This window comes from Alexandromys fortis, unplaced genomic scaffold (genome assembly GCF_014885135.2).
Source record: "Alexandromys fortis isolate MF-2015 unplaced genomic scaffold, M_Fortis_MF-2015_v1.1 scaffold_44, whole genome shotgun sequence".
Lineage (NCBI taxonomy): Eukaryota > Metazoa > Chordata > Mammalia > Rodentia > Cricetidae > Alexandromys > Alexandromys fortis.
Window position 1 is genome coordinate 7,360,842 of NW_026067921.1, and position 13,753 is coordinate 7,374,594.

General features: G+C 41.7%; 1 protein-coding gene across 17 annotated transcripts in view; it reads left to right on the forward strand.

Moving 5' to 3' along the window:
• Positions 1–13,753, forward strand: part of Rbms3 (RNA binding motif single stranded interacting protein 3) — a 1,002,574-nt gene that overhangs the window by 934,063 nt on the left and 54,758 nt on the right. For all 17 annotated transcript variants that reach the window (XM_050141447.1, XM_050141449.1, XM_050141450.1 and 14 more), the window contains one exon: positions 9,496–9,606. In XM_050141447.1, the coding sequence (XP_049997404.1) occupies positions 9,496–9,606 (111 nt within the window). The remainder of the gene's footprint in view (positions 1–9,495; positions 9,607–13,753) is intronic.

A 13,753-nucleotide genomic window follows, 5' to 3' on the forward strand; every position in this document is an offset into this window, starting at 1 on the left:
GACACCATTGAGATGCCAACTGTATGCATTACGTGCATTTAAGAAATATTTCAGCATGACATGTTTACTTCATATTCTCACTCAAAATGATTATATTATATTAGTAAGCACTTAACTAATACATGAAACCTTTATTCACACTTGAGAAGGCATGTTGTACAATAAGGATTCTTGTAAGAGGGCATCCTTGGCTAAAACTAATTTGGTTTTAGTGTCTTTTACTATTATATTCAAATCCATACTTCAGTTAAAAAAAAACAACCAGAATGTTTGATTTATGAGTAGAAAAAAATCAGTATATTTATAACTAACAGCCTCCCTTTGGTAGATGACAATGTGCCAGATTTTCTCCACTTGTTGTTCAACAGTGGATAGTGTATCCCTCTTAAACAGCCTCAGAGCCAGGCACGTTGACTTCAGTCTAAAGTCTCAGGACTTAATGGGTGGGAGCAGGGGGATCATGAGTTGGTCTTCGTTCTCTGCTATGTTTCGAGCTTGAGTCTAAACTGGGCAACAGGATACTCTGTCTCCAAACAAACAAACAATCCCCCACCAAGTTTCAAATGGAATAATTTGATAGAATATGACTCTATACATCAGAGCACTTGCGGTGCAAGCACGAGAACCTGAGTTTGGATCCCAGAACCCCCAGGAAAAATCCAGGCATGGGCATTTGCCTACACCCCAGTGCTGTGTGGGGTAGAGACAAAGGGGTCATTCAGGTCTCTGGCCTCTAACCCAGATCCCGGTTCAATGAGAGACCCTGTTTTGAGGGAATAAGGTGGAGAGTGATAGAGCAGGGCACCTGACATCTTTCTGTGGCCTGCAGATGTATGCACCAAGGTATGCTCGCATGCTCACCCAGCCACACATACACATCTACACACAGCACACACAGCCCAACCTCAGATACATGGAAATAAATAAGCAAGCAAATGAACAAATATATTTAAAATGAATTAAACAAAATAAAAGGCATCTGGTGGCTCATGAAACTCTAGATAGTTATCTAAATATCTTTGGCTTTAAGTCCTGAGCGGTAGAGTTCTACACAGAAAGCCCCTTCCCATGTCTGCATCCTATAGGGTTCTACCAGTGATTTATTCCAGAAGTTTCAGCGTTTCAGGTGTCCCATTGAGGCTTTGATACATTTGGAGTTGATTTTGTGCAGAGGATAGGCACAGGTCTAATTTCATTCTTTTCCATATGAACATCCAGTTTTTCCAGTACTGTTGCGGAATATTAGTTGAAGATGTGTTACATTTGTTATATGTGGAATAGTTGTTTAATGATGCCAAGATGTGTTCATTCTTTTATGTTGTATTTGTTTAACTCTGTGAAGCTGTGTTACTTTGCCTGCCTAAAACTCCTAATTGGTCTAATAAAGAGCTGAATGGCCAATAGCTAGGCAGTGGAAATAATAGGTGGGCTGAAAGGCAGAGAGAATAAATAGGAGGAAAAATCTGGGAGGAGATCAGGGAGTGAGAAAAGAAAAAGAAATGAGGATACCAGGGTCCAGCTGCCCAGCTACACAGTAAGTCACCGAATAAGAAATAAAGAAAGATATAAAGAATAGAGAAAGATAAAAGCCCAGAGGCAAAAAAAAAAAAAAAATAGATGGGATAATTTAAGAAAAGATGGCTAGAAACAAGCCAAGCTAAGGCCTGGCATTCAGAAAAAAAGAATAAGTCTCCCTCTATATATTAATTTGGGAATTGGGTAAAGGGTCTCCCAAAGAGCCAAAGAGAAATCAAAGTTAGCTACACAGAATCATGTGATGTCCTTTCTCTTGGGTTTATTTTTGACATCGTCATCAAATAAGCAATGGATGAAATTGTATGTTCTCGGGATTGGGTCTTCTGCTTTGCTCCAGTAGTCTACATATTTGTTTCTGTGCTAGTACCAACTGTTTTTTTTTTACCACAATGGATCTGTGATATATGTATCTTGAGATCTGGGGAGGTAATTTTTTCAGCATTATTCTATTTTACTTAGGACTGCTGTGGATATCTAGGATCTTCTGTGCTTCCATATGAATTTTAGGATTTTTTTTCTATTTCTTTGATTGATGTTTTAAGGATTTGGCTGCACTGGACACCCTGAGGATTTTGCTTGGGATCGCATTGGATACCATTCTGGTTAGGTCTAATTTTGCCCAAGATCAGGAAAGAGAGACTGAACTCCAGTCTACCACATTTTCAAAATAATATATAAAATAAATTTGAGCTCAAGTGTGCACACATAGCAATTAAAAGTTGTAGCGGTTTAAAAGGAAGGCAGACAGAAATTGTAATAATATATACAGCTTTAATTGGGAAATAGACTTACAGAACCAGAGATTCCAGCGGAGAACAGGAAAACAGAAGAGAAGGCGCGGAGCACACCGCAATCTTTATAAAAAAAATATCCTCGGGGGACCCTGCCCTACAAGCAAGGTGATTGGCTGGGTCTCCCCTACAAAAAGTTACAAATAGTCTTGGCTCTTTTTCTTAATTAAGTATAGCATTTGGCAAGTGAATTAGAAGCTGCGTCATAATAAAAATAATGTTAGCTGTAGGGATCAGGCTGTGGATCTCAACTTTTTACCCTTTTCTAATTACTCTTTCTTGAAATTATGTTTAAATTGTATAATTGAAGCTTATATGTATTAATGCATTATACTATATGTTCATACATACATACATACATACATATGCCAGGATTTCTGGACCTTAGAACAAATGATGCTTGGGGATAGATAATTAATTATCATGGGGCAAATTGTTCATTATAGACTGTGCCAGTGATAGCAAGATGGGAGACTGAGGCAGACCTACTTGGTGAAGTTCCAGGCCAATGAGATGCTCCATTTCAAAAGCTGGAAGACACCCAGGGACTGACACCTTAGGTTGTTCTCTGACCTTGACACCCATGCCATATACATACACGCTCACACTCAGTCATATATCCACACACCTGAACACACACATACACACCACAGTACTTACAAATTTTCTTTTAGATATATGCCTGACTGTGCTGTGTGTGATACATGTTTGTACACAGCTGTGATGGCCAGAAGAGGGTATCAGATTCTCTGGAGCCAGAGATACCTGTGGTTGTGAGCTGCCGTTCCTAGGTGCTTGAAGCAAAACTCGGGTTCTCTGCAAGAGCAGGAATTGCTCTTAACCACTGAGTCTTCTTTCAGCCCTCCCCAAATGCATTTTCATGTGAAATTTTGTTTACTGCTGGTACTTCAGTAAATAATCACACTACCTATGTAAGTGATTTTGTTATGCTTCAGAAAGCCCTCTAGAGGCAGAATAGAAGGAAGCACGTGCCCTGTAAAGATCCCGTAGGGCTGGGGATATGGCTGTGCCTGCTGTCCCCGCATGAAGATCTGAGTTTGATATCCAGAACCCACATGAAGAAGACCTTGTATAAGCAATTTTAAACTAAGCCATCTAAGTAAAGAACTTTGATGAATGTCAACCAGTCTTTAATTTAAATGAAGATTAATGCTCGAGACGTGGGAAATTTTGTACTTTTGACACTTACTGCATGCAGTTCCTATCTATACGGATCTCTGGTGTGTGATAAAATGTTGCTCTCCTTTAAGATGTACTCTTAAAAGAAAGGATTCAAGAAAAAAAATCAATGGGAGGAAGGAGTCTACATGACGGGGATTCTTGGGGCTGCGTAGTTTCCAGCTCACTATGGTTGTTTGCCACTCCCATATCCAACAGGTGTTTGTCTGCTGGTTAGTTTTTGTTTCTGTGTTGTTCTGTTTTCAGAAATTACTTGAAACACCTGTACAGTAGAAGGCTACCATCCCTGCCATGCCCTTTTAGATTTCAAACTCGACTTTGGAAAGTCATGCTGTCCCTCCAATTTGATTGTAAATTCATCAAAGTAACTTAAGGTTAGTGGTTGTCCTTAAAGATAAGAAATAGCTCTTGGTGATTTTTATTTTTTCTCAACAACAGTCTTTTCAGATCCTATTTTTTTTTTTTTCTGTCGCCGGGATAAAACACCATCACCAAAAGCAACTTATGGAAGAAAAAGTTTATGGGCAGATAGTTCCAGAGGGCTAGTAGTGAGGACTCATGGCAGCAAGTGGCAGGCATGGCGGCCGGAAATGAAGGTTGAGAACTTGGATGCTCAGGCTCAAGCAGGAACCAGAGTGAGCTGACTGCAAGTAGGCAAGGCTTTTATTCTCCAAATCCACCCCCACTGGTATACTTCCTCCAGCCAAGCCACACCGCCTACACCCCTCCCCCAAAGAGAAGCACAGGCTAAGGATTAAGCATTCAAATGTCTGAGACTGTGTGGGTGGGGGTGGGGTACATTCTTATTTAAACCTCTACAAATCCCAGCCTCTGCTCTCCCCTGGCTTCCTCCTCGAAAAACCCCAACTAACATCAACAAATGAAAGAGTTTAAATACCAGGATTTCCTGTCAATATTGATATTACCAAGCACTACTTTTGGATCATCCCCCCCCCCCCCCCCCCCCCCCGCTGCCTGGGGCTAGATGAGATTCCGTCACACCCTTCTAGCTCACACTGCTCATTCACTGCTGCAGCCAGTCATTTCACTCTGACGTCACACATTCACTGTTGTGCCTTTGACCTGAACTGTCTTAACTCTTCTGCTGCTCCCGTTCCCTGTGCTTCATTTTGAGTAGGCTGAAAATAGTTTGATAAATATACACATATATATATTTTTCTATATATTTTCAAGGAGATATTTGTTCTAAAAATATTTTAGAGACAGAAAGATAAAATCAGATGGAGGTCAGATGGAGGACAAAATAAAAATTGACCTTTGGCTATATTTTTAAAACTTATGTTAAATGGTTCCTATTTAAAACCCAGTTGAATAAATCACTCTATGAGACAGTGTAGTGTGAACCATGCCTGTCTGGACAGGAAACACTTGGAGGAGGCAAGGCAGGGAAGGGGGCCTAGGAGTTACTTTATGTTTTCCATCTTACCCTTGACGTTAGCATTCCCGTGATTTCAAACAGGAGGCTTCCACAGAGGCCTTGCAGAAAGGACTCAAAAAAAAAAAAAAAAAAAAAAAAAAAAAAAAAAAAAAAAAAAAANAAAAAAAAAAAAAGATGAGCTAGTCACGTGGATGCTTTCAGGTCCAGCAATAAAGTGGGATGCTTCATAGTTGAAGGTCTGTGCCCTGTAACAATGGGAAACATTATAAATGAAGGACACTGTCTCCCGTTCATCACTGGAGACATGGCTCAAGAGCTCTTGCTGCTCTCCTAGAGGACCGGGTTTGGTTCCCAGCTAAACCCAAGTGTAGTGTGCACTTTCAGTGGAAGAGGCTGCTCATGTTTTTCTGGGTGTGAAAAATCTTAAGATTTCATTGGAAAATGGATGAACTTTCAAAGATTTTGAATTTATTTCAAACCCTGGCAGAAGGTCAACAGCAGAGGTGCCTTTTTGGCTTCCACTTACAGACATTAAAGCTCACCACAGCAGCAACAATGGAGACAGAGCCCAGCATAGCCGCCTGCAGCCTGAGGACATGTCCCTGCCCCTTGGGGACACCCACTCAGATAAAGCAGGTCCTTGAATACACTGCAGAAAGAAACTCCAGGAGGAACTGGCTTATCACGAAGAGCTTTAAAGAGTAACCACAATATAAAAATTAAAAGTTTTAAAAACAAGCAAAAACATGCGAGCCAATTACCTCATTTTTTTCAACCTAAAAGAACTTTCCTTTTTAGGTGAAATTAGAAGGTGGTTTTATAAAGTGCACTGTTTATATTCTGTGATTAGAGAGAAGTGCTGATGTGGACAAATTCAAGGCTCCGAGCATCTGCGCCCTAAGTAAACACAGCCTGTGTTTAACATCCTTGCTTGGAATGTCCTTCAGAAACTAAGAGCTGTCTCTGCAGGCACCCTGTACCACTGTGTTGCCATTTCTGAGTGCCCACCAGGTTCCAGAGTGAGCCCATTACTTCCCCTGTCCTGATAGTGTTCTCCATCCTTCTATCCTACCTCACTCCAGATGACTCCTGCATACATTAGCTGAATGACTGCTGTCATTCCTACTTCAGGGCTGGGGTGACCATCTCCTCCCTCTGATGACAGGAAGAAGGGCTTCCTGTCACAGCAGTAGCGACGGCGGCTCAGGTGGACCAGATGGCTCCTCAGCTGGGAGACCCCTTTGTGCTTTATTAGATGCATTAAGTCATGCTAGCTAGAGGATTTTCCTTTGCAGCTTAAACACCGAGCAAATCCAGACATTTAGAGAAGCTGAAATGAAAAGGACCTGTCTCCTTTTGTGCCGCCATTTGCCAAGTGAGTGCTTGTCAGCCAGCACAGTCTATATATTTCGAGGAGACAAAGTCACCCTTAATGTGTTGGCAAAGGCTGTCACAGAGCACGCTGCCATCCATGGCTTAACTCAGCGCACACTGAGGGTGCTGGTTTGCCTTAACAATTGCAAGATTTTTCGACTTCTGTTCTCTTTTGCATTCCCCCTTTGTACTGTGCAATGCGAAAGAGATCCTGTTGACATTGATAAGAAGCGTGGCTGACAAACACTATCCTTTGCTGTGATAACCAATATTTCAGTCTCTCTAAGGTATCTGTCCTTGACAAAGCACCATCAAAAATTCTTTTCTCTTGGGGCTTCTTTCAATCACTTCCAGTTAACTCACTAATTGTGAGTGTCTTCCATTCCCTTGAAATTACACAAATTATGTTCTTGATAACTTGTGGGGAGTCTCTCTCCTTTGGACTATTTTTATTGACTGTAAGAAAATCTGTTCTTAGATATTTTCTCCCCAGAACCCTTATAACATCATCCATTCGTCTGTAATAAGTCATCTGTTTGGGGACTCTTTCCCTTATTTTTCATTCTGTGCTTGGTTTTCCTATTTACAATTCCAAATTATGACAAGTCCCTTCCCACCCTTCTGTGTGATTGTCAGATTTCTGGTTTAGAGGCAGACACAGTATGCCGGCAGCTGCCATCAAATGACTCCCTCTACGCAGCTTTCTCTGAAGAAAGTCTCCGAGAGATCAGAAAATCTTCTCTAAATTAATTCCAATGGCAGGCATGCTGTCCCTCTGTTCTTATCCTGTGAGGATTCTGATGGATCTGTCACAGGCTTGCCCACCTCCTTTTTGGACTGCTTCCCAAACAAAACCTTAAGTATGCCTCTCATGTAGCACCCCAGGGAGAGAGCAGCCTCCTGGGCCTGGAGGAGGACGGATGCCCCCCTCACACACACACTGTTGTCTAGATTTCTGTTGTATCTGGTATATCTGTTCCTGCATGGGACTAGGAAGTCTGATTAGGTTGAGAGTCTGGAATCGCGGTAGGTCAGCCCTCGGCTGGAGGGCCTAGTGGCACATACGCCAAGGATGCCACCTGTATTTTAAACTCAAGAAGAGAAGGAACTCCTGTGCCCATTCAGGGTTAAAATGCTGAGAAAGTGCCATGTTTTGGTCAAAGTTAGAGAAATGCATCGGAACTTCTGTTTGATTTCTGAGAGTCTTCAGCAGTTTATCCCAGAGGACTTAAAGGATTAGTTCTCAGACTGTTCACAGTGAGAATCTTGTTGTTTCTTTAAGGGAAAACTAAGTTGCTTCCAGTAAGAAAACTCAAGGAGCAGAAAAAAAAAGTGGTGTCCTGAATTCTAATATGTACACCTGTTTATAATCATCAATTGAAGCTTATATTATCTTGCCATTTATATAAGAAGAACCTGGTGTCTGATAATAATGATAGAGGAATGCTACTGAGGAAAGGCATTGAATGTTGAACTCTGGCCCCCACATATGCATACACACGCACACACCCACACCAACAAGTCCATTCATAAATGCACACACAACAGCACCTCAGATACACAAAACACACACACAAACTATAAAATTTTAATTTATTTATGAATATATATTGTTTACTAGCTTAAAAAAGTTCAGGAGCCTAGCGATGGTTGTGCACGCCTTTAATTCCAGAACTCAGGAGGCAAAGGCAGGGGGATCTCTGTGTGAGTTCGAGGCCAACCTGGTCTATAAGAGCTAGTTCCAGAACAGGCTCCAAAGTGACAGAGAAACCCTGTCGCAACAAACATAAAACAACCCTCCCCAAAAACGTTCAGTGTGCTTTATTGTGCCAAAAGGATAAACCAGAAGATCAACTAGTTAAAATAAATCAAAAAATTTAAAGAAAAAAAGGAATAGAGCTAGTAACCATGGTTCTTGGATAATTCATGGTAGGCTTTGATGCATCCTTATGCGGTCAAGAAGCCCATGTGGGTTGCATTCTTGGGATAAGCAAGAATTGCTTATATAGAGCATAAGTAAATGGAGGAAGCCACCAGAGAAGATGGCTCAGCCAAAAGAAGTGGCTGCCACCAAGCCTGACAACTGGACTTCATTCCCTGGGTCCTGTGTGGTAGAAGAGAACGCAATTCCTACAGGTTGTCCCTTGACCTTTATACGCAAGCTGCAGCATGCATATGTGTGTGTACGTGCACACAGAAACACAAATATACTACATATCATATAAAAAAATTAATGTTAAAAAAGGAACTGAAAGTTTTATTCAATATCAAGAAAAATTAGAGAATTTCTATTAAGTGTAGTGCAAATTCTGATGGGTCTTAATATTAAAAACCCAGAGTCAGATATTAGGGAGTGAAAGCTGAAAGATCAGAGAAACAGAGCAGCCAGTCACTAGTTCTTACCTCTGTGAAATTCTCAGAACCAAGGGGGCAAGGTCCTGTCTCTATGAATCTTCAGCCTGAATACTTTGAGTCTCCTCCCACTTTATAGTGCTCTCTCTGCCCAGCCATATCCCTTCCTGTCTCCACCTCCCTAGTGCTGGAATTAAAGGCCTGTTATTCTCAAATACTGGGATTAAAGGTGTGAGCCTCCACAATCCGGTTATATTTCTCTTTGAGACTGGATCAATCTAGTGTAGCCCAGAGCGACCTTGAACTCACAGAGATCCATCTGCTTCTGCCTCGCAGATGCTGGGATTAAAGGTGTGTGCCACCACTGCCTGGCCTCTATGGCTAACTAATGGCTCCCTCCACACTCTGATCTCCAGGCAAGCTTTATTTGTTATAGCACAAACAAAATATCACCACAATGAATGTTTCCAATTTTCAATCCAAGAAATTTATTCAAACAGTGGGCAAAAGGGTGTATATGATGAGGACACCCTACACCAGATGTTGGAACGGTAAATGGACGGTGTTTTAGATACACTACACATCAATCACATCATAGAAAAGGGCATTGCTGATGCTATGAGTGCACATGTGAGCAGAATGACGCAGGTCATTGCTAACGCCATGTATCCGCAGGTGAGCAGAACGGCACAGGTGGGCATCAGATCGCCAACTCTAAATGTATTCATTACTTTTCACGAAAAGAAACGTCACCAAAGGTTAACATTGTGTTTGCTTTTGAAAAAGAAAATGTTTTCTTCCTCATGGAACGTGTTTTCAGATGGACATTGTGTGTGCTTCTAGGGTGCTGTGATCACACCCACCATGGACCACCCCATGTCAATGCAGCCAACGAACATCGTGGGCCCCCTGACGCAGCAGATGAACCATCTTTCGCTGGGGACAGCAGGAACGGTGAGTGGAAACGTTTGCTTTTGTGTCCTGGGACTTGAGAAGGTACCACGGGATGTTTTCCCTAGCATTGCTGAGAAGCTGCTCATCTCGCACCCCTTGCGGGTTCCGGCAGCAAGGAGCTCACATGCAAGTTCAATCCCAGGGAACGCGCATTCACACGGGAAAGGATGAGGTCCTGTGGCATGGCCTTTAGACTTCAGGTCCCCTTGTGGTACAAGGCAGCAAGCACGCCAAGTGCACCCTGTGCAGCATAGAGCTTTCTGGAAAGGGGCCTTAATGTCTACAGGTGTCCATCTGTACCTCATGACCATATGTGTGGGGCTGCTTTTCTGTTCTCAGCAGCTTACCAGCCCAACCGGCTGTCCTTCCAGGTTCTTCACACACCTAAGAGGCTGGTTCTAACTATGATCAGAATAGAGGACATTTTAGTACTGTCAATGTCTGAAGTATAGGAAGTCACTAAGAAGTTGGCCCAGTTGAGCGTTTTTTTTTTTTTTTTTTTTTTTTTTTTTTTTTTTGTCTTCCCTGGGGATGCGCTGGCATAGTTGCTACTGGAGAGAAGGAAGGGAATCTGTTTTATATTTTCTTACGTTTACAATGTTTTTGACTAGTCTTACTTCTCCAAAGTGTATTGTTCTCATTTGCTTCTCCATTGTTGTGGTAAAACCTGGACCAGAAACAACACAGAGCAAACAGGGTTTATCTGATTTACAGGATTAGAGTATACCATCAACGGGGGCTAGGTCAGAAGCTAAGGCAGGAACCTGGAGGCAGGAGTGGAGGCTAAGACCAACAATGGAAGAACAGTGCTTACTGACTTGCTCAGCTGACTTTCTTATATAGCCCAGGTCCCTGTGCCTCGGGAATGGTTTAGCCCACAGTACGGTGGGTTCTTCTACATTGATTAGCGATGAAGAAAATATCCTGAAAACATGACTACAGGCTAGTCTGATGGAGGTCATCTCTCAAATGGGTTTCCTCTTCCCACTTCTCATTGGTGTCAAGTTGACAACCAAGATCAGGCATCTCCTGAGCTGAAAAATGCCAATAGCCCATTTGATCTTCGTCAACGACATGCCTTTTATAAGACAATTCCCTCTAATGTTCACATCTAACAAAACCTAGAACACTAATCCTATGCTCAACACCATCAGAGAAAATGCAGGCATGGTGAACCACCAGAGTAGGCACGCTTCAGTGTTTAGTGTACATATTAGTGCCAGTGACCTTGTCTTTTGTAAAGACATGGGAAAGAAAAGTGTACATTCTTTTAACTTAGGCAGCTCAAACAGTGGAGGAAGTTCCATGGCACAGAGTGAGGAAACCTTGATCTAAATCTGAATTGTACTATCGGGGACACAGTGTCTAAGGACCTCAACCTCTGCTCTTCAGAGCAAGATCATTCAGCTGGACACATGAGCACCTTCAGATACTTGACTTTGTGTTGTTAAGCTTATGTATCTCTTTGATGCTACCTCTGTGACTCTCACAGAGACACTGGCATTGTGTGTCTCTATGATATACTTTATGTCCCTTAGCTGTGGATGGAGGCCTTAGAACGATGATTCCCGCCACTCAAGGGAAAAAGAAGGAAGAAGTTGCAACCTCACAGAGTGCTCACTGATCTCTAAATATAGAGAAAATCACAGGCTTCCAAGAAAGAACCTTAGTTTATCATGAGCTATACACCTGTTCCTCTCTAATCACCACTGGTGATGACTTCTCTGCCCAAGAGCCGGAACTGGGCCAAGTGATTGCGCGAGTCACACAGGTAGACTTCAGGGGTCAGGTTTGAGATCACATGTAACTTCACAACTGTTCAGATCATTTTCATTGGGGAGCCAGAGTTTCAAAACAATATTTCTTCTGTTTTCAGTCAGGACGATTTGTAGGCCCTTTGTGGATTTCCCCTTAAGCGGATTCCAAATGCAGAATTGGAAGGCCTGGTGCTTAGGACATCACCACTGTAGGTTTCCCGACCTATCAGGGTCTTTTGGCCGCCAATGATTGCCAACTGAGGGAACAAGAAAAAAAGACAACTTTACTGTGTTAAAAGACAATGTACAGTGTGATTTTTATTTGTAAAAGAAAATGATATATAATAGAAAACATAGGAAGAAACACTTTGTATATTTTAACCATTTGAATAAAATCAAAACCAGCTGCATTGCTAACATTTCAATTTGCCAACTAGTAAAGACACACTATGTGACTGAATCCTTTAAGAAACAGAAGAAACTAAACTGAAAAGATACAGAATAGGTTTTAAATTATTATAGTTGCTAATTAAATAAACAATATAAAATTGTATATCAAGACTATTTAACAGGAACAGAATCAGATGGGGCCACAACTTTTACTAACTAGCAATGGCCAGAAATGATAATTCAACGATTATCGTTTAATTTAATGATGTGGACCACTCTCTCTCTTAGTGAGTAAAGGATTTTAACACACAGAGCTTATTTTTAATGTCAAATCCCCTCTTGTTTTTTCTTCATGCAACTGTGTGCTTTCATTATTGCAAATAAATAGTGCTTAGTTGCAGTATAAACATAATATAACATTAATCACTGGCAATATAACATTAGTATTATAAGCTGACTGTTTGGTAAGGCTTTTGAGAGGCAGAGAGAAGATACCGTATTTGGTTGATTCATTCCAAAATATAATCGAGTCCATGTCGCATCTCAAATATAGACATTTCTTTCCTACACTGCCACTCTCATACTTTGGCATGCTGTCATGCTTTTGCTTTTATGTGACTTCTTTTAAATTGGCATTTGCTGTGGATTGCCTAGTTGAGGTTGGTTTATTTAACTCTTTCCACCTACCTGGATCCATTTCCTACCTCTTACTGGCACTATGTACAGTCCGGTGGATCTAGGAATAACCTCAGAGTCCACGTTTGGCTTTGTGTTAGCTGTGCATGTGTAGGCCAGGTTCCTTGGGTTCTTGGGGTTTTATTTCTTTTCTGATAAACTGGGAACAATAGCAACCTGCCCATCCCGGGGATGCTGTGAGGGTTAAGTGGCATGATACACAGCAGACCTAATATGATATATGATCAGTGGGCTCCTACCAAGTGAGTCACCCTTAACCTCTGATGGGATTTACCTGGTGAGAGTTCAGTTCACCAGAATAGATATGCCACCTCATTAAATCCACAATCCAACTCCTTTGCTTGCTCTGTCTCAAGGGGCATACCTTACTTCTTTTACATGCCCGCTGTGTTAACTGCTAACGTAATATTCCAGGGCTCCAAAGCTAAGCTTCTTTTTATGTTTATTTCTAAATAAACTTGCTGACATGCAATCGAATACCTTGAGTATGTGGAATCAAGTATTCTTGCATTTCTGACATTACAAACAAAGTCACATGATACAAATCTACATGTAGATTGTTGAAATTATCCTAATTTAGCGAGATTTCCATTTTAATCTAATACCGCTGCCTGAGGGTTGGACATCTAATGGACAGAGACGCTACTTTCAGCAGCCAGGTATACGAGAATATTTTGTAGAGAGTACAACCATGACCCATGTGCCATGGCCCGTTGCCCCATGTGCACAAAGACCCAGGGTGGTCTCGTTGTCCAATTCCTTTTCATATAACTGGCTCTATTTTATATGAAACATCCATGTATTTAGATATCTGGCCTTGTTTGTCAGGTGAACTCCGAGTTTGTACCTGGTTTTCTACAACTTCTCTCTGGCTGTCCCTCCATCCTTCCCTGTGCAAATTCAGAGAGCACCTCCCTGCTCAGTCTTTACATGCTTCCCTTCAATGATCTTATCCACCCTCATGGTCTCCAACCCCATTTCCCACATTGAAGACTCTTAAATCTGAGTCCTCAATGCTAAAGTTAGAACATCAGTCTCATCTGTCTGGTCTCCATGGAGATCCCACTTCAACATCGCAGTCATTACAACCCACATACATGTCATGAACTTCCTTGAGTGTCCTTCTCCTCGCCTGTGTTCCTGTCCTGTTTTATGTCGTTACTACTGTGATGATCCACCCAGTAGACAGACCCTAGAGCTGGGACTCAGTGCACACACCATCTTTCTTCCTCTTCTCCATTCTCAGATACTTTTGAAGTACCATGAATTATACATAGACATTTATTGAATCCATTTTTCTCTTC